The sequence below is a fragment of the Stegodyphus dumicola genome, chromosome 2 (genome assembly GCF_044657685.1).
Source record: "Stegodyphus dumicola isolate Sdum_Otavi_A_Nest chromosome 2, ASM4465768v1".
In the NCBI taxonomy this organism is placed as follows: Eukaryota; Metazoa; Arthropoda; class Arachnida; order Araneae; family Eresidae; genus Stegodyphus; species Stegodyphus dumicola.
The window spans coordinates 71,865,868-71,890,446 of record NC_140769.1 but is presented as its reverse complement, the minus strand read 5'-3'; the positions used below and the strand labels follow the sequence as shown (position 1 = coordinate 71,890,446).

Below are 24,579 nucleotides of genomic sequence, written 5' to 3'. Positions count from 1 at the left end.
TGTTCATTCAATCACAAACATCTGGATTGATGCAATGTGTCAATTCATACCTGTTTTACTTGGACAATGCATTTGTACTTAACAAACCTGCGTTTCTTGTAAATAAGAGATGTCTGACGAACGTCATTTTTTTGTCTGACCTGAGTCGAACAATGTTCAGTTGTCCCATATATTTTCCATCAAACTCTTCCCTGACATATAAATGTGTTAACGTGAGACTGAATTACGTGGCATGCATTCAATGCAAAAGTGGAGTTGAAATAATACATAGGTACTCCACTTTTTTGCTTGCCGTCAACTTGGCAAAAAGGCAACAAATTTTATTATTCGTGAGACAAAAAATTTATTATTCTCTTAAATCTATTCGGCACTCTTTGCAGTTCTGATATACTTTCTCCATAGTCAAGTAAAACGACAGAATTGCAAAGCCGTAAGTTAAGAATGCATGTTGCAAAATTCTTCGCCGTTGTACAGCATCTTCTTTGCACGGTACCATTCTCAAGCAGAACTTTAAGTAAGTGAAAAAGGTTATTTGATAAATGAAAATATTAATTTTAAATTAATACAATAAGATTACTTTCAAAAAATCTGTGACTATACATTCAGTTATTAGTTGTGCCATCCAAAGTGTCTGATTTATGCCTATAAATTTACAGACTTGTCACGCTATATGAAAACCAAGGTAAAAATAACAAATATCGGATTTATAATTTTAATCACAGAAAATATCAGTATGTACTTATCTACAGAAGCTGCCATGAATTTCAAACTATTGCTAATTAGTACCAAGCAAAAACTGATAACATAAAATTTGCTTTTATAATCTTTTACTGAAATGTTTAGGACTGTGTATAGCTTCATGAATGAAAACACCGCTTGATTTTCCGTATGTGGTGGTCTGCTTCACATGCGTTAAGGAGGAAATTTTGCTCAAATATGATCAGAGAATATATTGACAGTAATGTTCAAGAAAATGTGATATGTTAAAATGAATTTGTCGCTTTAATTTATGCAAGACCATCATATCAGCTTGAAATTTCAAGATAAACCTTAAATTATATAAAACATTTCAACACCGGGGTATTTCTAGAAAACCGTTAAACATTTAAAAGAGTCTGACATTAATCCTTCTTCGAAAAAAAATTAATGATGACGTATCAAAACATACCTAGTCATAAATTTTTTGTTCTTATAAAACTAACGCTGCCTATTGTCTAATTTTGTGAAGTATTAAATACTTTGTAAACATTTGTAATTTTCTTTTGTAAACATATTTTTAATAATTATTTTTACGTATAATTTCCTTCATGCCATTTCCCTTACTACCATATTTGCTATTAATTAAAATTTAATCTTGCCAAAAGTTTTTGCTTTTCTTCTTTTGCTTTTTTTTTTCTTTTACTTGAGGTAAAAGGTTGGGAGGGGGGAATTTTAAGACATTCGTAATTTTATCTTAGTTCATAAATAAATAAATAAATAAAAATAATTAGAAACTAAAAATTGATTTTATAATTCAATATTTCTTTTGAATTTATGTAGATTTCTTCAATAATTGTTATTTATTTTAATTTGTTATTAGCCCAAAGAGCGTTAGCTCAGAATGGCTAATAATTTCGTTTCGGCATACTGCGTTGTTTCACTATAAATGTCGGTTCACTTTTCAAATTGTTGCCACCGAATATTATCTCCCTGTGTTATATTTAAGGAAATTAAATAATAAAGAATCTGCATAAATGTATGCATGTTTCTCGCATTGTGATAAAACAACGGTACCTAGAGCCATCAAATTGTACATAACGTAACCTTCCACCGAATGTGGAAACCCTAATTTGAAATTTGCTTTTTTAACTTTTTTATGTTTTGTAAACCTTTAACGAAATTTTGATTAGCAGATTCAATGCTTTAGAAGCGAGCAATGGCAACACTTTAAGGGAAAAAAACATTTTTATCTCCAATGACTGTGTATCGGAAATTCTAAAGATATGCTAATTTAAAAATTATTTTGCGATATTGCTATTGAATTGAATTTTATGGTTTAGATGCGAAGAACATGATATTTAATAAATAAAAGCAGCACACAAAACGTTATAAAAACGCCCCTTTGGGCGTAATATAAAATTGTAATATAAATATTTGGGGGATTTGTTTTCTGGTTTCGAGATTTATTGTGCTTCCAAATTCACTTTTAGTCTTAGAGTCCATATTGTGAACAACAATATATTTATGAACCAAAACAGCACAATTTCCATCTTTTGAGGAGAAATAGTTTCGTGAGTGTTTAAATATGAAAAATTTTTCCAATGTTTAGGCCAAAATTGGCTATTAGTCTCAAAACGAGGTTTATCGTCGAATCACTATAAATGCCTCTTTTCACTTTTGATCTGAGTCTGCTTCTATTCCACTAAATGTAAGATCAAATTAATCTTTCAAATTAAATATGTCTGTTGTGGATTAACAAACTAAGCTATTTGAGAGCAAAAGATGGAATTCCTAAGAATATTCGTTTTTTACACTTAAAAGTGCATTTAATTCATGATGTATCTAATTAAAATATTGAATATTTTCACAGAACTGCGTTATATATTTCTTTTTATTTTATTATTTAGTTCATGTTTTGTAAAGCTTTAATAAATTTCGATTAGCAAACTCAACGATATGAAAACCAGCGCTGTACGATATGAAACATTTTTTATCTCCAAGAGAGACTGTCGCAAATTCAAAAGATATGTTGTTTTTAGATATTTCAGGATTTTGTTGTCGAATTGAATTTTATATGTTAAATGCAAAGAACGGGATATTTATTAAATAAAGTTAACACACAAAACGTTAATAATAAATGGACAAAAATTTTGTAAGACATCCTGCTAAGAAAACTGAACATTGATATGATGAATTGAAAAAAGACTGGAAAAAATATATAAAATGCAAGTCAATACTTAAACGACATCAGAAATTCTAAACATATGCTGCTACGTTGTTTCTAAAATATTTGAGATTTTGCTGTTGAATTGAATATGGCGTAAATGAGGAGAAAACGATAATTAATATTAAAGCTAGAAAGACATAAAAGATGGATTAGCAGGAATGAGTGCTAAAGCAGACTAGTAGACTCCGATCTCAGGGACAACATAAAAAAATACAAGTAAATAATAAAAATAAGATGACAAAACGACAACAAAAAAGTTTCATAAGCCATCTTACTAAGAAAACTGAACATTGATATGATAAACTGAGAAAAAGATTGAAAAAATAGAATGCAAATTCACGGAAAGCATACAAAAATCAAATAAAACAAAAAAATAAAAGTAAATAATAAAAATAAAGTAATTAAAAGACATAACAAAAATAATATACTAAAATGATATAAATAAATCTAAAACAGCAGAATTATAGAATACAAGATCAAAGAGAGCGTAAAAAGCTTTAAAAAAATTTTAAGCGACTGTTAAAAATCTTTCTTAAATTTATTTTTATTTTGTTTTAAGAAGCGAGACTTAAATTATTCCGAAAGTGGCAAAATTTAGACAGCTGCTTATTGGCTCATAAAAACTTTTAACTTTTATAAGAGAATTGTATCCCGCACAATTATTTTGAGCAGAATTTTCAGTCTTATTTTAATTAATTTTTTTTAATATTACGGATCAACCTGTATCTGAAACCGATATGGGAAACTATTTTATATAAATGACTTGAGAATTATTCGTATATATAAATATTACTACTATACTGTCTGTCATATAAATATTGGTATAAAGTTAAAGACAGGTAGGGCCCTCCAAAATGATTGAAAACTGAGTAGCAACTCACCGTAAACGTCACTGTACGTCGCTAGGTGAAATGTTCACGAGAGAACTGCAGGAAAATGATTTTTCCATTCGAGTACCAGTCTCTTTAAGAAGAGTACGAAACATTACACAAATAGCAGGCTGGTGACGAGTATGATTTAGCTGACGGCAATGCACTAACAGCACAATGGTTGTATCGAGATCTTTTCCCACAAAGAGATATATCAGATAACCGCTTGTTTTCGAATGTGCATCACAGTTTGCCTGAATGCACCTTAAGTTGTCTATCCTTAAGAGGTAGTAGGCAAATCGCGGGCAAACTAAAGAGCGACTCGTACGCCTTCCATGGAACTGGAACATAATAATGTGTTGAATAGTGTAGAAAGGAATCCGAGTACCAGCATACGTGGCTTTTATGCTGCTGTAGGAGGACCACATATATCGTATTTTGCAAGCCGAATCCTTATATTCATTATCTCCAAAGAGTGCAGTCACTGCTCCCACCACATCATCCTGCAAATGTGCTTTTTATTCCCAAAGTTTCTCATCTTATGTTTTGTTTAGTGATGAGGCGTATTTTACATGAGACGGTGTTTAACCAATGCAGTGTACATTTATGAGCTCACATGAGCCCCTACGGAGTGAGACCGCATGATGTCCAGCATTGCATCTTGGTGAATGTGCGGACTGATTTGGTCTGTGGCTGCTTAGTCGGGCCTCACCTATTGCAATCACCTTGCCAAACTCAAGTCTGATGTGTTATTAATTTTAAATTAGTTTATCTTTATGGAACAGATTCTCCCATAGGCTTACGTACCCTTGTGTTAAAAAATGTGAGACTCGACATGTGATTTTCACATGATGTGACGCTTCCCCATCAAAGAAAATATCTTCAGAGACATTTAAGTGTGTCGTATTAGGAACAATGAATTGAGTGTGGCGGACCGGTTGCTGACTCCGCATTTGAGCATCCCGAATCTCTTTCTTTGGGAAGTACATAAAGCTATTGTATATGAAGCACCTGTCGAGTTTGAAATGAATGTGTTTCCAGAATCGTCTGTGCTACTGCAGATATCCAAGTATATCTAGATGTTTCTGATCGCGCGTTCCATTCCATGGTCCGTCTGTGTGGCTTTTTATGTCCGTGGGTTTTTATGGGTTTGAGTATATTTGTGACATTTTGAAATGATATCATCTACTACAGCAATTGTAATATTTATAAACGATAAATACTTTTGGTAATCTCTGTGTTGTGTTCCTTTATTTGTTGTATCTCTGATACCACTTTACCATGACGTTTCCGATCATAGGTTGCTGTGCAGTTCTCGGTACGTTTGCTATAGCCTGCTTCTCCGTTAGTCTACACAAATACTTATGAGACACCTTATATAAAAATGTAATGTATATGTTGACATAACAGATTAGTAATATTATCTTCCAAAAAGTAATAAGTAAGTTTATCTTCCAAAAATAAATCTAAAGGACACTGATTTTTAACAGCAGTAGTAAATTAAAATGAAATCTGAAATATTTTCAAAAATTATTATCACGACAAAATTTTCCCACACGTTTAATCTACAAAAACAAATTTTCATTACATTCTAAATGTCTTAAATTTTATATATGTAAATTCAGTCGATCTTTCCTCTAATATTTAACTTAAAGTTTTAAAAAGGATTACATTACTTGAGAATGGTATGCAGGATCATGTTAAATACAAAACTGAATATGCATTCATTCTGAAGGCATTTGGATTGCAATAATAAAGGTGATTTTCAAAGAAACACCATAATGTACTTTCATGTCAAATAAATTTTGACATCTTCATCCATATTTGTTGAAACATCATAAAACAAATAAAACGCAACTATTTCTTTCTGACTTATAACGAAGGTAAAACTTTATAAATCGTATTCCCCTGAGTCTATGCAGCAGATGTTTGCACTTTTAGAGATTTAGAAATCCTAAGGCTTTAGAAATAAATAATTTCTTCGTTAGAAATAAGAATAAAGAGCAAAAGCTGTCAAAATATGAGAGGCATTAGCCGAAGTATGTGATGTCCCAAATTATGTCAGATTAATCACAATGTCAAGCGCATTTCGACAACTTTCACCACTATCTTACATATCGTCTGAACTGATGCCATCCGAATTCATGAAGAGTAAAATTATTTTAACGTTAAAATCTACTTAAAGAAGAAGTGTTTGGAACAACTTATATCATAAAGTCGTTATTGTTATTATTGTTTATTTCTTTATTGAACTATGGCAACGTGTTCCTATTACCTATTGGTATAATTAATAACAGAATTACTGAAGTCGAAAATAGCAGAATATTTTTAAACAAACTACGAGATGTCATAAAAGCAAAGATGCTGGATAAGAAATGTTTCTGTTAGTGTTATTTAAGGTAAAAAGTATTTTACAAAAAATCTTGTTAGCATATAAATTACGTATAAATGCGATATAAAGTATTTCATATTATTACAGTTGTAGTAAAACATTTGACATAAAAATTAACTTCAAAACTATTAGTCTGGAAAATAAACCGAATCGAAATTTTAAGATAACATTGAACAAAGCACTTCAATAGTAATGGCAGTCTAAGGTTAAATAAATTATACGCACTTTGTTATTCATACTTAAAAGACTTGATTTTGGTGTAGATAAAAAATTTAGTAACTCTATAAGGTATTTTTTCCGCCTTCTTAGCATGCCTACATGGTGAAGTGGTCAGCACGCTCGATGCGTATTCGAGACGTCCGTGGTTCGAGTCCCGGCGAGGGCGTTGCTCATTTGTCATCTCTTCTGCTTCGAAATAACCTAATGTCTCTACAACTCTACTAAACAATTTATGTATTTTTGTTTAAAAAAGTTTTGTTAAAAAAGTTTAAAATTATTATATCAAGTAAAAAATGCATAATGTAAGGATAGTTTCATAAAATCGACCTGAAAAGAAAATTCACCGTATTAATTCAACACTTTTTCTGTTCCTTAAAAGTAGCAATAGATAATCACAATATTGTTTCTACTCAATTTATAAAATGAAATGGGAATTAAATCCCAATAAAATTTAAAAAATGTTCATTAACATTATAGAGAAATTAGGTTATTTGAAGCTACAGACGTGACAAATTTGCAAAGACTTTCCCGGGACTCGATCCTCGGATCTCTCGAATGCGTGTTGAATGTGCTAATTACACCACAAAAGCACGCAGAAAGAAAGGAGAAAGTACCTTATAATATTTCTGTATTTAAGTGACTTAAATAAAATGATTTAAATTCTTTTGTGTTCAAAAAAATAACTGGAGATTTAATTCTATTAAATATTATTCAATCTATAATACAGTATTATTCAAAAAGAAAGAGCAGATTGCAAACATATATTTCTTCCAAAGTACAAAAGATAGAAACATGATTCTAACGTTAATGGATAGAGAAAAGTGTACAATTTAGTACGGGTAAAAGTTCCAATCATGGCCACATTGGCGCTGTTGTTTGGTCTGATATTATTTGTCGGTTGGTAGTCTATAGTGAAATGGCGGCGACACCACACAAGAAGTCTTTTTGTGTTTTACAATTGGCAAAACTAGAGTCCATTGTTGCAGTTCAGCGAGCATTTCGCCGTCAATTTAATAAACAACCACCGCGTCATAAGCAAATTTGCGAGTGGCATCGAACATTCGTAGAAGATGGTTGCATCTGCAAAGAGAAAAGCACGGGACGTCCACGCACATCGAAAGAGAATGTCGAGCGTATTCGTACACTTTACGAAAGGAGCCCAAAGAAATCTACATCGCGTGCCAACAAAGAACTTAAAATTCCTCAACCAACGGTATGGCGAGTTCTAAAACATCGTCTACACATGAAGCCATACAAACTGCAGTTATTGAATGCATACATTGAATGAATACCATAATTGTAAACTTTTCTCTATAAATTAACTTTAGAATCACGTTTCTATCTTTTGAAGTTCAGAAGAAATAAATGTTTGAAATCTGCTCTTTCTTTTTGAATAACCCTGTATTTCCGAGCATGATTTTCAGTTACAAAATTTCCAAAAATAAAATGAGCATATACAGGAAAAACAATTTTAATATTTAGGACAGGCAAATCCTCCAAATATAATATCTGGCTTTATGTATGTTAGAAATAGAACAAAAACTTCAAACGCAGCATAATACAAATTATAATTTCATTTGTTAAACAGAGAATGTTTAATACCTCTACCTGAAAAATCTATGGAAGTATTTGAGATTGAATTTAGTGATTTCAATCACTTTTCATTTCCGACTAGAGTTTAATATTTCTCAAATTTAAACAGCTAATACAAACCAAAAGTCGCTCAGTTTAGCAATTGATTCATACCGGCCCAAACAACACTGATATTAAATTTAGCTATTTCTTAAAATTTTGAATCACACATATCTCAGTGAATTTCGTAAGTTAAATTATGGAATACTTTCCATTTAATTAAAAAATAGTAATGAATAAATGAATAAATAAAATTTTTTAACAGATATTACATACAAATGGCCTTTATACATGTACAAAAGCAGCTAACTACAGAATTAATTTTGTTTTTAATACATTTACCTACCTTATTTTGAGATATTATATAACTGAAAATATAAGTCTGAGATAAATATATCAGGAAATAAGGCATATAACCACTTCTCTCGAATACCATGTACAGCACGGAAACACATTACATTCAATATTTCTAAATAATGATCAGCATATACCGTGGGTATATAATATATTATATGATCAGTATATACCGTAGGTATATATTGATCATATTTACCCTATGGTACATATCATGTAGTATATACCGTAGTATATACTACTATATACCGTAGGTATATAGTGATGTAAATCATATAGTATATATTGATATACTACATGATTTATATCAGTATATATTTAGTATTCTATAGTATATATATGATATACTATATGATTTACATCAGTATATATTTGATATCATACAGTATATATATGATCAGTATATGCCGTAGGTATATGGTTATCATAATTTAGAATGATTGGCGAATTTATTACTAAATTTGATCATTAATTAGAAGGATTGAGGAATTAGATTACTTATGGATTACTGTCTGTTACCTAGGAAGATATGAGTAATTATCCACAATGCCTGAAATTTAACCTACCAGTAAAATCAAAATTAACGCCATAAAAAACGTAAGGCGGGATAAATTACACTGCAGAGTTTCTGCTTTGCTATTTCTCTTTCAAATAAAGCTTCTTAGGCACTAAAGGTATTACCCAGAAGGTATTATATCTTCTATGAGAAATATATTTATGCATATATTATGTGTATGTATTTATACATGTATTATATGCTATGCTATGCTATAATATCTTTAGGTACGTATCATATGACATACTAATGTCTGTATTCGCACGTAAATATTTTGTTGCATAATTATAAAGTAAATGATGTATTTTCTTCTAGACCCTGATACAGGTATACAGGAGAGAGCCAACACAGATAGTTTAGTATCACGCCACGAAGTCTCTTCTAACTCCGACGTTTGTTTGAAAGCTGAATGGGTCAATAAAGGTGAATATTCAGATTTTTTGGGGGGTAGGGAGTCTTGTAAGAAGTTTGTTACTCGTCTCTTGACATGAAGCAATCTTTTTTAAATAATATATTACATTTATGAGAAAATGAATAGCTCTTCTTCTTGTACCTAAGTACCTTGTATCTTTTTGTACCTCCATATATTCCTACGAACAGAAAACACCTAATTTGACATTAATTTTTACAATAATCTCCAACTCTACGCAAGCAGGACCGTTGCGGCAGCGAACGGTTTTACGTATGCGCGCTGTTGTACGACCACGGTAAAAATTACTTTCGTTTTCAGTAAAAGGTCATGTAAAATTCTTTATAGTTCGTCATTAATTAGAGAAATACAAGTGTATTTATTTTTAAAACATTCGTTTATAGTTATGTGTTTATCATTTTAAATTAGGCTTACTAAACTTCCCGGTTTGCTCGGGATTGTGGACAATTTGTCATTTTGACCCACTTATTTATTAAAAATTGAAAAAATATCAAATACCATTGCTTTTAACAACAAATATCACAAAATCAAAGTACAGATCTCGACTTACAGTGGGAAGATCTTGATGATTGCTTACGAACCGAAATATCATTATGCTTTCTTAATTATGAAGAAAGCACCTGTGAAATGCAATGTTAAATATCACATTGATTTGGCGATTTACAATTTTATGAAACATTTTTATACCAAAGAATTATAAACCAAATGGTTTGTAAATTTTTGTTTGCATTATTTAGGAATTAATTATTTTAAAGAATATACTCAATAATTTTTATATCTGAAAATAATATTTTTGGATATATTATTAATTATATGAACCTATAAATTTACTTTGAAATATAAGTGTTTTCGCCCCCCACTGATATTCTAAAATGTGCTCTTAGGTACAAACAGGCTAGTGACATCTTCGATGATGCAAAGCGTTGTTAGTTCTTGAACACTAAGTGAATGTGAGTTTTGTTATCTTGATTTAAGGTGAAATACTTACAAAGTAACTCATAATTAAATCCCGTTTCCTCGCCTTCGCTGAAAAGAGAGGAACTTTCATTAGGTACTGAATAAAGACAATATATTTTATTTTATTTTTGATATTCCTTTATTCCATCTCTCTGAAGAAATTTCTTCAGTCTCAGTCTTCAAAAGACAACAGATTGTTGAGTCATTCTCCTAAAACATTCAGTTATATTAAAAACTTATAATCTAGATTATTTTAATTTTATTACAACATAAATAGTAACAAGGCCAACTATATGTGTAAATTATTACCAAAGGTATTACGTACATCTGTCTCGCAAGTAAGAAAAATCATAAGAATGTAAGCCTAACAAATTTTGATGGAATTCTGAAGTCCTTCAACGCTTAGAAAGTGACATTGTAGTAATACTTTGCAGTATATTTATATATTATTAATACTATCTGTACGCAAATCTTTTGTGATATATTTTAAAACTGAGTAATGTGTTTTCTTCCAGATTTCGAGAAACCTATTAATCATCAAAATGACATAGACCATCTAATGTCTTCCTTGAATGCCTTAGATGTCGACGTCTGCTTGACACCTGAATGTATCAAAGCAGGTGATGTTCAAATTTCACTTATCTTTTCTTACATGAAAGAAAATACATGTACATTGCTTTCATTTACACTTTAAGGTATTTTTTTATTTGTGAGGACACGGTGCAGTTTGTGTTTCAGTTTCGATATTCGCAAGAGCGCGATTTTGCATCAGAATGAAGCATCACCGAAATCAGCTACTTCGCTACAATTTCTGGCTTTATTGCTTCATTAACTGCTGTTAGAAAACGAAACTTCGTGGATTCTTAATCGAGTTTAAAAGAATATTTTATAACTCGTTTTGAGCATTTTAAAACAGAAAGAAATAGATTCATCGTTTAAATTTTGTTAAAAACAAAATAATAACAATAAATTGTCCAAGAAAAAGGTTAGCTATTTTTCAGTGAGCTTTAAGATTATTGCAGCAAACATGTAGAAATAACATGTGACTAAAAATGCGAAATTAATCTTACTTATTAACTTTGTTTTAAACCGTTTTTAAATATCATCGTTTAGTTTTGATCTATTCCTGAATTCCGACAAAAAACGAACGAATTTATTTCTAGAGAAATGATGTAAAACAAGAAATATAGTAGAACTAAAATGATTTTTTTAAAACATTTTTATCCACATTTTAAAACTGATCAGGTTTTTCTTTGTTCTTGTTTGCTTCTTTTAAAAAAATAGTTTTTGGCTAAGATATTTACCGTTTTCAACGTAATGATTTCGACAAAATAATTTCTTCTTACAACTAAAACGTTCGCATAAACTATATGTAAATTATACTCGCAGTTATTATGCCCCTTTTTAAAAATAGCTAAAGTTTTCTTATATCATTGAACTATTAGTAAATTTGAAGAATGAACGGATTTTTGATCAAAGAAAATAATACTAAATATGTCTGAATAAATATTAAAACTACTATAAAACACCAGTAGAGTTGAAAGATTTTCTTCTATATTTCTGTAGCTAAGATAAAAACTAAAATGACTGCCTAAGCAGTTGAAAAATAAACACGCTACTACATCAGCAATCGGAGGAAAAAAACCATTCTGACTAACATTCTGAAAACTTAATACTTGGGAAAGAAGAATAGACAGAATTCTAAATTAAATTAAAACTTACGCTATACATAACATGTTTAGAATTACAATATTAAGCAGTTAAATGTTATTATAAAGTCTCTCATTCATTTCATAACCTGCAAAATATTTATTTTAGTTCGGTAATATATTTTATGAAGTAGTTGCAGCTATTGCAGTATCAAATTTCCTTTTCAATGTTATCGAAATGCTCTTGCGAACAATATCTAATCAACGTATTTTCAAGTGACAATGAAATTTAGAAATGCCAAATAAACCATTTAATTAATATGAAATCAAATATATCCATTATTAGTAAAATACAGAATAGCACACACCAACGATATTTGTTTATATTTCAGCTACAGACATCGCTAACAATTTGAATGTTTCTGCTGACCCTTGCAATGACTTTTACCAGTTCGCCTGTGGTGGCTGGTTGAATAACCATGCCTTTCCTAAACAACACAGATCAGATATTTCAGTCCATTCTAAACTGAGAGATGATATCTTCCTCAAACTTAGATGTAAGTAAACAAATTTAATCTTATGATAATTAATTGGATTGCATACGTCAGAGGTTAACTTCCAATAAATAACACTAAAAATTATAAACACTTCTTTTTCCAAATATGAATAATACGTTTCTCGCTTAGCGTTTATCGCTACGGTCAAAATTTTCCCGCAGATGATTTATTAAAGCATTAGAGGTGAACGCAAGAGTAAGAGGAATGGAGTGAGCACCATGAAAATAAACTAAAACTTTTTTGTTTTGTTATTCGTTAGCTCTAATTTTTAACTGATCGTATTCGACAAAGTATACAACGAGGTTTACACAAGTATATCACAGCTCTAGAAAAATATATACACAAACATACAATAGCACTACAAATGGTGAAAAATTATTTAAAAAAAGTATAAAGATAATAAATAAGCAAAAGAAAAATAAAAGAGAACTCAGTAATCTAAATTGAAAACAAAATTTCGAAAAGCATAAATTTTCTCTTTAGTCCAAAAATGTTCAGAAAAAATTGGGGTCCAAGGTACAAACAAGCACATCAAAATTGCCTGAAATATATTCCTTTGCTGGAGATGTTGAACGCACTCAAGAAGAATATGCGTTACATTGTCAGCGCCGCTACCGCAACTGCACAAAGCACTCGGAGCAAGTCCAGATCGCTTTAAATATCTTTTAAAAATTTCATGTCGAACAATTGTAACCACTTTTGGTTCATTGTGCTTTGGATGAGGCCAGATGTTCTCTATTCCAAATACAGATAGCATCAATTCTATAAAAGTGCTTCCGGGGAGAAACAGGAACACGGAGATTTATATCGATGTGATGCTTCATGGATAGCTTTGCTAGAGCAACAATTCTCTCCTCCCCAAAATTTCCACAGTGTCCATGAGCACAAAGAAACGAGCACGATTTCTCTGAAACACTAATTTTCTTTAACAATTATAGTGAAAAAAGAGAATCACTACATATTAAAATGCGCATTACTCTCAAATCACTAAAAGAACTCTTATTCTATTTCAGAGCAAGGTTTAGCATAGCAACTCAGTCAGCAAAACAAAACACTTACCATTAATTATGTACTATTTTTTTAATCTCTTTACCGTTCCTTTTAAAAAGAAAACAAAGGCAAGGCCAAACTTATCATTCATCTTAGCTCCGTCTGTAAGACAAATTGATTTCTACTCTTCAAGAATAGCATCAGAATAATATTTCTTAGAAATAAAAGCTGAAAAAATTTTTTTTCAAAATTCAGCCAATTCAAAATCGACTAGAATGTGATGTTTTGTAATATCATTCCCACACTAAAAAAACAAAACCGTCAGATGAGTAGACTTGTGTGCGTATGCGTAATGCAATCGTAAATTTAAGCACCTGGGAGACATTATGGGGTACACTGGAAACTCGTGAAGGACTGAGCGCACAAAAATAAAGTAAACATAAACTCTGATACCGAAGCTTTCGGAAGTAATAAATGCATTCTATGTATAATAGAGCATTTGAAGTGTGCACAAAGTTATGTGATCAAAATCAAGTTTTGTTACGTCGATCTAGAACAGCGGCTTGAACTCGTTTATCTGACGATTTATTAGAAATCTGATTTATTAATTGCTGTACAATCAAACTTTATCGTATCAGTAATATAGTGACAAAACTAAAAAAGCTTACTTGAATGGTTTAAGACTTCGACCTCAACTAAACATTTCGAGGCAAATGTTTCAAGTAAAGGAATCGCTGTTATTCAGCGAATAATATCATTCGTGTTATAAAATTCGATGGGGAGTTTAGGGGACATAGCTTCTCTATCAAGTAGTAGTTTTACCGAAGGCTTTTTTGAAGTCAGTGAGAACTACAAAAAGTACTACAAGTAATATTGGAGTAATGGTTATCAATAAATATCGTACAAACTTATTAAAATTATCATAGAATTGCTCATTTTTCGTACACATGTTTAAGACCCATTGAGATGGTTAATGGCGAATAATGCGCTTTAAAAATGTGTCAATTTAAAAATGTATCACCGAGAGTTTTATTGAAAATCTACGCCAGATTAAGGTTGCTCTTTTGCGTAATGTGACGTAAATGAATTCTGGATGATTTTACGAGCTTCGTGAAACCAGAGATACAGCGAACTATTTTCTTCCCGGTATGAAGATGTTCAATGTTGCGCAATAGCATTAGTAAAGATAATAACAGCATAATACGTACACCACAAGCATGGTCGACAAACACTTTAGACATAACATGTTGAAAGGAGATCGCATTTAAGCAGAATCTAAATTTTACTGAAACAAAATGATTCAACTGACTACAGTATTAATGAAGATGGATACTTAGAAATGCAAAACTTCCGTGTCATTAAACATATAATCATGTATAATATGAAGTGTTTTACTCATGTTATATGATGTTAAGACTGAGTTTGAAAAGAGTGTAGCAATAAATGCACTAAGATACAATAACACGCCGAATAAATACTAATTCAGGAGTCAAACAACAAAAATCAGCGTTACATTTTCAAAATTTTCACAGGACTAGTTACGATGGTTTTACCGAACCACCATCCTCAGCTGCAAAACCGCAAATGAACAAGAGAGGAAATAATGATTAGATAAGATAAGAAAGCATGGACAAGAATAAGCAAGTGGCGCCATCTGTTGGTGAAACCAGAACTAAAACATAATTTCTTTAAAGGCCGAAGGTAAATTTGGATTGGAATTAGGATCGTTAACTAGAACAGAAAGATTTTTTTCAATGTAAAATGCCTCTAGAAAATCCAGTTCTCCAATGGAAGATGTTTTTTGAATAATTTTGGCAGCAGAAAAATTGAAAGTGTAATTTTCGGACCAACAATGTTGAGCAACAGAAGACTTCTGTGTTTCCTTTTTTCTAACATATGCCTCATGTTCCTTGACACAAAATTTTAAGGCTCTCCTAGTTTGGCCAATGTAAATCAAACCACACTCAAGGAATCCTATATATACCCCAAGAATTCATATCCGGAATGGGATATGATTTCTTGAGTATGGAACTCGGAATTTTATTGATTGACCACACTTTAAATCATGTCATCCGACTAAACAAAAGTTAGCTACATTTTATTCCTATGTTTTCCGTGCTCTTCAAGTTTGCTCCTCCAAACGAGCCCTTGATGAAGAACTATATTATTTAAAAGCAATAGCTATTGACAGGGGTTTTTCACCCAACATTATTAATCAAGCAGTTAAAAAAGTCTCATCTCAACACACTAAAAGGCACACTCTTGTTTTGGGAGATTATAAAAATTCTGTTGTCATTCCCTTCTTTCCATCAATTAGCTATAAAGTTGCACATATTTCTCAGAAATTTAACTTTCGGCTTGTTTATTCTCCCATCAATAAAATTCCGAGTTCCATACTCAAGGACCCCATTCTGGATATGAATTCTTGGGGTATTTATACGATTCCTTGCCAGTGTGGTTTGATTTACATTGGCCAAACTAAGAGAGCCTTAAAATTTCCCGTGAAGGAACATGAGGCATATGTTAGAAAAGAGGAAACACAGAAGTCTTCTGTTGCTCAACATTGTTGGTCCGAAAATTACACTTTCAATTTTTCTGCTGGCAAAATTATTCAAGAAAGATCTTCCATTGGAGAACTGGATTTTCTAGAGGCATTTCACATTGAAAAAAATCTTTCTGTTCTAGTTAACGATCCTAATTCCAATCCATCTTTGCCTTCGGCCTTTAAAGAAATTATGTTTTAGTTCTGGTTTCACCAACAGATGGCGCCACTTGCTTAGTCTTATCCAGGCTTTCTTATCTTATCTAATCATTATTTCCTATCTTGTTCATTTGCGGTTTAGCAGCTGAGGATGGTGGTTCGGTAAAACATCGAAACTAGTCCTGTGAAAATTTTGAAAATGTAACGCTGATTTTTGTTGTTTGACTTCTGAATTAATAAATGCACTATTTGAAATGGAGATTATGTTAACATACCGTCCAAAATAATCTAATAATAAATATATAAATTTTTTATCATAGATAACATACTTAAATTTTCAGTGGAGGATAAAAAAAATTTTTGAAAGAGTACAAAATAACAAAATCATGGATGCAAGTTTTATAAATACCCTTTTGTTTAAAATTAATAAAACAACTAATGAACCAAAGAAACGGAAAATAATTTTTCACATAAATGATTAAATAAGAAAAAAAGATTAAATAAGTCTCGTTAAATAATTTTTCTACAATTTTATATCATAAATAAAAGAATCATGTGGGCCTTAATTACAAAATCAAACGGTTGAATTATCTTTATAACTTTCGTACAAATTTCTTTTCTAAATGCAGTCTTTTCATATAAAAATTTAAATCAATGAAACACAAAGTACTATTTGATTAAATTTCATATAATTTCGGTGTAACCATTTGACATGAGCGCTTTAAAATTTATTTGATAGCTTTCATAATAAGAACATTTAACAGAATTCAGTTCTCAAAGGCATAAGGTACCAGAAGTGGGCGCCGCCTAACCAAAGAGGTTGATCTTAGGGTCATAACAGACAATGCGAAGAGCATAAGTATTTTCTCCCTCCTTTCTGCTTGCCTTCGTGGTGTAACGGTAGCACACTGGGCGAGTATTCGTAAGGTGACCAGATTTCTAAGTTAGAGATTTGGGACGATCGCCTTATATATATATATTTTAATATATTTTTTGCAAACAAATTATTTAATTATTATTATTATTATTGTAGTGGAAGTGGTATGTAGAACAATACATATATATAAATCAAAATAAATAGTTTTTGTTTTATTTTTTAATAACGATATACAATATTTTTAATAAATAAAGAATAAATCAAAATGCAGTATTCATATTTAAACGAAATAATAAATTTATGAACCTTCTAAATTATTTTGAGGAAGTAGCCTTCTATTTCTCTGAAGCATGAGTCTATCGTTAAGCATCATTTATTTTTTTATCCACTTATAAAACCCGTGCAATTTTCAACAAAATTTAATTTGGTGATTAATATATTCTTCAAAGTGTGTACTTTAAACTGTGTCTTATCTCTAGTCCAAAAACTGTTCACAATGCTAAATAGTCGCTCAGTTTCAGAATTAGTCCCAGAAAGACAAAAGAAAAGCTGTTACAAGAAAAACAATTTTAAAACAGCCGTGCAGACGGTATAGTGGTTAGGGAAGCCTGATTGCGATACCGAAAGACCCGGATTCAAATCTCGGAGAGAGCATGGCTGTAAAATTGTCTGTCCCACATAATATAGGAGGCAACGGTGGCCGCCTGTTAGGTGCTTCCAGAATAGAATAGCCATCACTTCTGATCTTAGGAGTGTTCAATGCTGTTATAGGCAAGTACCCACCATTGGGGGGGGGGGAATTTAAAACATTTGAACAAACAATCTAGTTCTTATTAAAATATGCAGTCATTTCCATCCACCTTCTCAACTGAGCACATCTTATTTTTTGACAATTCTAATATTTTTCCTCCGTGATATATTGCTTAAGGTAAACATATTCCTCATATGTGTCAGTTTCCAATAATTTATTATTTGGTGTCATTTTATTAATTCATGAAAAGGTTATTTCAACTTGACTCCAAGAAGGGATTTTATTTAATATGATCCAGCTGTACGGTTCCTTCTCCTGAATTACTTTTTTCTCCATTTCTCTAAATATATAACAGCAGTTCGATAGAATAAAACAATAGCTTCTGGAAATCCAATAACTTGTGACACGTCTCAATTCTCTTCAAGTTCTCGATTCTCTTCAAGTTTTTTAACATTTATTAGTACAAAATTATCCTCTATTTTGCTCAATATTGAAGCTTTCAGAGCATCCGTTGGAGCAATTATATTAAATACAGACGCAGTTTAATTTTCAGTTGTTGTAATAACTTTACTAAATATTAAATTTTCAGTTGTTGTAATAACTTTACTAAATATTAAAGCCTGAGTGTTAATAAAATGTAGCCAAATTTCTGCCACTGGATTTTCAAAGAATTTTAAAATAAGCATGGGATACTTTTCTTGAGACTGAAATAAGCCTTCAGCGGTTAAAAACATTTCGAGTACTCTTTTAATGGCGGGTAGTAATGCTAACAATCTTTTTACCCATATATTATTGAAAACTCTTCTACGAAGTTGCAGAAAATTTTTAAATGTGTCTACGCTAACAATGTAAGATTTAAAATATATCTTAGAAATAGTCATTTTTATATAAACTTTCAAATTCAATTATACCATTATCCGAATTAAAATTAACCGAATTCAATTAAACCATAGTTAAGGTTTCGTTTCAGTTTAACAAAAACATTGTTTTCTCCATGTCTACCAAATTCCATAACTCTGATCTATAAAACTAAAAGTATTAGTAGAAGATTTATTTCCTTGTGATTGGACTCATCAGTTAAGATTTAAAAAATGAAAATTTTTCTTAAGTCATTTTGTAAAGATCTTAAAGCGTAAAGCATGAAAACATTTAGTATTACTGCTTTGTCCTTCATTCGCGCACATGGGAATTCAAGCTCAAGTGACGCTTAAGGCAGTTTGGACGTACAATCCATAGAGCTAAAGCTATGGTTATTGAAAATAGCATAATATACAAAATGATGCAGCTAAATGCTTCTTTCTTATCACCCATTTTCTCATTTTTGAAGGAATTCCTTAATGACGATCTGGATGCAACAGCAGAGTTCGACATTTTATGTTTATTACTGTTTACAAGAAGTTAATATATCTACATCCACCATGCCTTATTGAAAATTTCGTAGAACATGTATTACACTGTAAAGCGGAATCGTTTATACCCTCTTTTCCTACGGGGTTTAATCGGGTTCCTCTTTTCCGACGGGCTTAAGTTTAGCACACCACTGGTGTGCAAAACTTAAGCAACAAAGCAAATTTTAATTAGGCAGCCACGAAATTGCAGAAAAGAGATTCTTGATGTCAGTACAATGAACACGTAATTCAGTAAAAAATTCATGCGTATGCAAATGTCAGGAACAAAACATCACAGGCGACTTGAAGAGTACGCAAAACGCGTGCAGTCTGTGCACTCAACTCTAAACTGCAATAAAAGGAAGGACAGAGACGCAAGTAAGTTCTTTCGTGAAATATGGCTAGAAGATATCACATGATAAATGGGACTTCACACTTGGAACAATGATCGAGAAGCTCCAGGAGGGCTGTAGTGTGACTAGTGCAGCTGAAGAGTTCGGAATCAACAAAAGTGTCGTTTCGCGCTTTTGGAAAACCTTCCAAATCATAGGTACAGCTGTTAGAAAGATTGGTGGTGGCCGCCCCAGAAAAATAACTGCAATAGATGACCGACATGTCGTCTTGAAGGTGAAAAGTGCCCGAAACTAGTCAGCCATAGCTCAGCTATTGTGTATAGCAGCGGGGCAACAAGTGTCGCGGATTACTGTGTCATGACGCCTTCACAAAGATGGCCTATTCGCCCATCGTCCTGAACGCTGGATCCCTTTGAGAGTTAGCCATCGGCGCCATCGTTTAGAGTGGTGCAAGGAGCAAAAAAATTGGACATCTCATCAATGGAGTCGTATCCTCTTTACGGATGAGAGTCGTAATAGTGCCAAAAACGATTCTCAACATCAGTTGATTTGGAGAGAGGTCGGGACGCATATTTCACAAGTGCATATCTGTGTAGCCACCGAGGGAGTGGCTTCTATGATGGACCAATGGGCATCCAATAATATTTCTGTCATGTCACATGAACTTTCGCGTGCTCTAAGATTCAAGCAGGATGGCTGAAACTATTTTGCCATGCAATTTTATGTACAAACGTATCGTCGATTTCTTCTGAAAACTTTCATTGCGAAGTTAGATCAAACATAAGCAGTTCTGAAAATTTCACTATCTGGTTGAAAGACTTTGAAATAAATACAAACACATGTTCCGTTCCGTTTGCTGTTGCCGCCGAGTCTAGCTTTCAAAACTACAAGCTGTATACCGGCTATCTTCATTTGGCTGCTTCATGTAACAATGCAAGGACAGAAATGCCTAAGTGAGTCCTGGAGACAAGGTACAATACATAAAATAAAAAATGTTCTCATGAGCTGGAAGACTATATACACAGTATTTACAACCATTTGCTTTTCATTAAATGAGTGAGGAGAATGAAGTCAAAATCATGCTATAAACACATGTTCAGCAGAGATTTTGGACAGAGCACAGATGCGAAAGCACTATAAAGCTTTATATAGGAAAGTTTTGGTTATTGCTAAGCATGAAAGCCGCAAAAGGGCGAAGATGACGGTCCTCATGAAGAATCTCAAACACATCTTGGATACTCCGCAAGAATATCCACGTAAAATATTACTTAATAAGTGGTAAATAAGGTGAAAAAAGAAATATGTGATAAACATCTGAGTCCAAATGCTATCTTTACATAAAAGTATAAATATGATGAAAAAAAATTTACACCAATTATATATGTAAATAGAAGTCAGCACATTTTATTGCAGTCTATAAGAAAAAGATGTTCTGTAATAATAGCCAATGCAGAATTTTGTTCAAAGAGAACTTTAGTAATTTGCATTCATATCCATTTAGTGTGTTAAATTTCACATTTGATAACTGCTCACTCTTAAATGTACTGTCTACACAAGAAATACTCATCAAGCAGAATGAATTTACCTTATACACAACGAATATATTCAATTTATTCACATATAACTTTTAATGCTAACAATGGATATAATCAGATAAAACACAAATTCTGAATCTTACACTTTAAAAATCAAAAGAATGAAAACACTGAAATAAGAAAACACTAGATTCATTGCAACACTTCCAGTCCTTCTCAGCTTAGTTAAATATATTTATATACTTGAATTCTCTTAATCCATAGGTGTTAGTAAATGCATAATATTCGAGGTTAATTGTAGTTTCAGTCATTTATTTTCTCGATGTAAAGAGCGATAATATGCCGTGAACATCAATTTAAATATTAATCTTGATAACAATCGCAAAAATGAAATGTCAGCGATAAAATAAACTCATAAAAAGAAAACACTACTAGATTTTCTACTATTACGCCTTACATTTATAACTTCAAAACAAATTCAAATTAAAACAGAAATAACATACGCTCACATGCATGAAGATTAGCGTCACAAGAGCAATAGAAGCTTATTGGTCCATTTTTGAAACCCCTCCCTCAGTGCCTACACTGATATGCACTTGTGAAATATGAGGTCGGGACACGGTTTCATTCCAATTACATGACGGATAGAGACCGTTAAGGTGGTCCTGGAGCTCTCGTCTGGGGAAGCATTATGCTGAACGGGCGGACTGAGCTTCTCATGTTTCACATAGGTTCTGTAACCGGAGATCGCTATTGTCAGGAAGTGATCCTTCCCCATGTGCGTCTGTTCCGAGGTGCAACTGGAGCAAACTTCGTTTTAATAGATGTCAATGTACGGCCACACCGGACTCCTGCTGTTCAGAAGCTACTGAAAAGTGAAGACTTCACTCGAATGGATTAGCCAGCGTATTCCCCTGATTTAAATCCCATAGAACATTCGTGGGATGCTTTAGGAAGACGCCTTGCTGCAGGATTACATCCTGGAATAGCCAACAACTGAAACAGATGCTGATTCAGGAATGGGACCCTAAAATCCGTTGGACAATCTGGCGCTGAGTATGGGGAGACGGTGCGAGTATGGGGAAGGCAAATCCCATACTAAGGAGCATGGGCTTATTGTTTTTCTACATGTACAGACAATTTTATGTAACGATGCTATAAGTTCGACAGTCTTTTTTTTTTCTTCTTGATTCTATACTATATACATTGTATTCATTTTAGGGAAACTATGCTTTCGTCATCGTTTAAATACAAAATGCTGTTCCTCATTTCTGAATATCATGTCTGTCGGATGATTTTTCCTAGAATTGTTGCAAAAAAGACACCTGTTGCTTAAGTTTTGCATTTTGCAAACCAGTGTAGTTTTTTCTCAATTAACCTGTATTACTTCTTTAGGTCTTCGTCAAATGTACACTTTCTTTTTTTGAACTTATTACTAAAACATTAATGGTAAAAACAAATAATAAATTAAATTAAATTGCAGTAAAACATACCCTTAGCATGTATCTAACGCACCGTTGTGACTACGTTGGGTAAAAATCGACGGTAAAATTTTAAAAATCCTAAAAATCTCTGCAAATCTTTTACCGTTTTAGGAAGTGGGTAGTTAAGTATCGGTTCAACTTTGTTCGTCAGAGGCTTGGTACCATCTTTATTAATTAAATGTCCTAAGAGAGAGATTTCAGGAACGCTAAAAACACATTTCGAAGCGTTTATTGTCAATCCATAATTGTTAATCTTTCAAAAACAATACGTAAGTGAGATTTATGATCATCTTCTGTATCACTAAATATCAAAATATCATCTAATTAGACATAGGAAAATTTTAGATCTCCAAGAATTTCGTTCATAAACCTTTGAAAGGTTTGAGCTGCTCTGCACAGTCCGAAATTTAAAAACGGAAATTCAAAAAGACCAAATGGGGTGCAAACTGCAGTTTTCGGTATATGATCTGGATGAACTGGTATATGATGATATGCCCGAACGATATCAATTTTTGAAAAAAATTTCTTTCCGCTAAGTGTATTATTAAAATCTTGCAAATGCAGGATAGGATATCTATCGGGTTTGGTGCACGCGTTTAATTTTTGGTAGTCTCCTAATGGCCGTTTATCGCCCGAACTTTTAGAAACTACATGGAGAGGTGATGACCATGCCGATTTTGATGGCCTACAAATACCTTGATCCATCATAAATTGAAATTCTTTTTTTACTGCTTCGTATAACTTGGGGCTTAACCTACGCGGTTTACTATGCAGGGGAGGACCGTTTGTTTCTATGTAATGAACCGTACTATGCTTTACTCTGCCCAAATCAGATTTCAGCTTTAGTAAATTCGGAAAGTCTTTCAAGATTCTGTGATACGGTGAATCACCCGATATTAGCTTTACCGAAAAATAATTTTTAGAATCGGAAAGAGAACCAATTCGAGTTAATTTCGTAGTATTGTCGATAAGCCTACCTCGATTTAAATCGATTAAAAGATCAAAATGTCTTAAAAAATCGGCTCCTATTATAGGCACTCGTACATCGGCGATTAAAAACTTCCAAGAAAAGTTTCGTCTAAGTCCTAAATTCATGTTCAACAATTTTGTTCCATACGTAGAAATTCTGGAATTATTCGCGGCAAATAATTGTAACGAATCAGGATACATTTCCTTAAACTTAGAAGTCGCTGGCACACATGAGACATCCGAACCCGAATCAATCAAAAATTTTAAATTTAATCTGTTATCGTAAACATGTAAATGACATGAATGCGCGACTGCCGACGAGTTTCGGTCGACAGCTGTTACTTCTACTTTTCCTGGGCCGTAGTATTCTGAGAAAAAGAACAAGGTGCTTGACATTTTCGTGCATTACTACCAAATCGCGAATGAAAATAACAATAATTGCAAACGCGCTCTCGAAAATGCCCACGTGAAAAACTACGTGGTCTGTTATGTGGATCCCGAGGGAATTTATTCCTCGTTTTCTCGCGGAAGAGTCGCTCGACCTGTTTACTTAAGGCAGAAATTTCACTCCTTAAGGCCTTAAGCTCTTCGAGGGGGCCACCAGAATCGTTCGGATCGCTGGGGGAACTCGCCGAAGCTGCCTGGACAGCGAACACGCTATTGTTCGTTGGCGTGCGCACTTCAGCTATCTTGTCAGCCATTTTTGCTAAATTATATAAGGATTCAGAACTTATTGATAAAATGGCATGCACCTCGGAAGGTAACCTTTGCAGCCATAATGATTTTAAAAATTCGTCAGTTATACATTTTCCCCTCAATTCTTTCATTTTCCTCAATAAGTGAGATGGTTTGTCATCCCCTAAATGCAATTCAGAAATAAGTCTGCGTATTTGTTCGCTTTCCGGATCCGAAAATTCCGCTATTAATCTAGCTTTTATGGCATTATATTTTTCCGGTCGCAGGGGGGATTAAATAAAATATCTGATACTA

General features: G+C 32.5%; 1 protein-coding gene across 1 annotated transcript in view; it reads left to right on the top strand.

Moving 5' to 3' along the window:
• Nucleotides 1–209: 209 nt before the first annotated feature.
• Nucleotides 210–24,579, top strand: part of LOC118190998 (neprilysin-2-like) — a 136,364-nt gene continuing 111,994 nt past the window's right edge. Inside the window, exons 1-4 of the mRNA XM_035361793.2 lie at nt 210–514; nt 9,264–9,371; nt 10,851–10,955; nt 12,377–12,541. Of these exons, the coding sequence (XP_035217684.2) occupies nt 442–514; nt 9,264–9,371; nt 10,851–10,955; nt 12,377–12,541 (451 nt within the window). The 5' untranslated portion in view covers nt 210–441. The remainder of the gene's footprint in view (nt 515–9,263; nt 9,372–10,850; nt 10,956–12,376; nt 12,542–24,579) is intronic.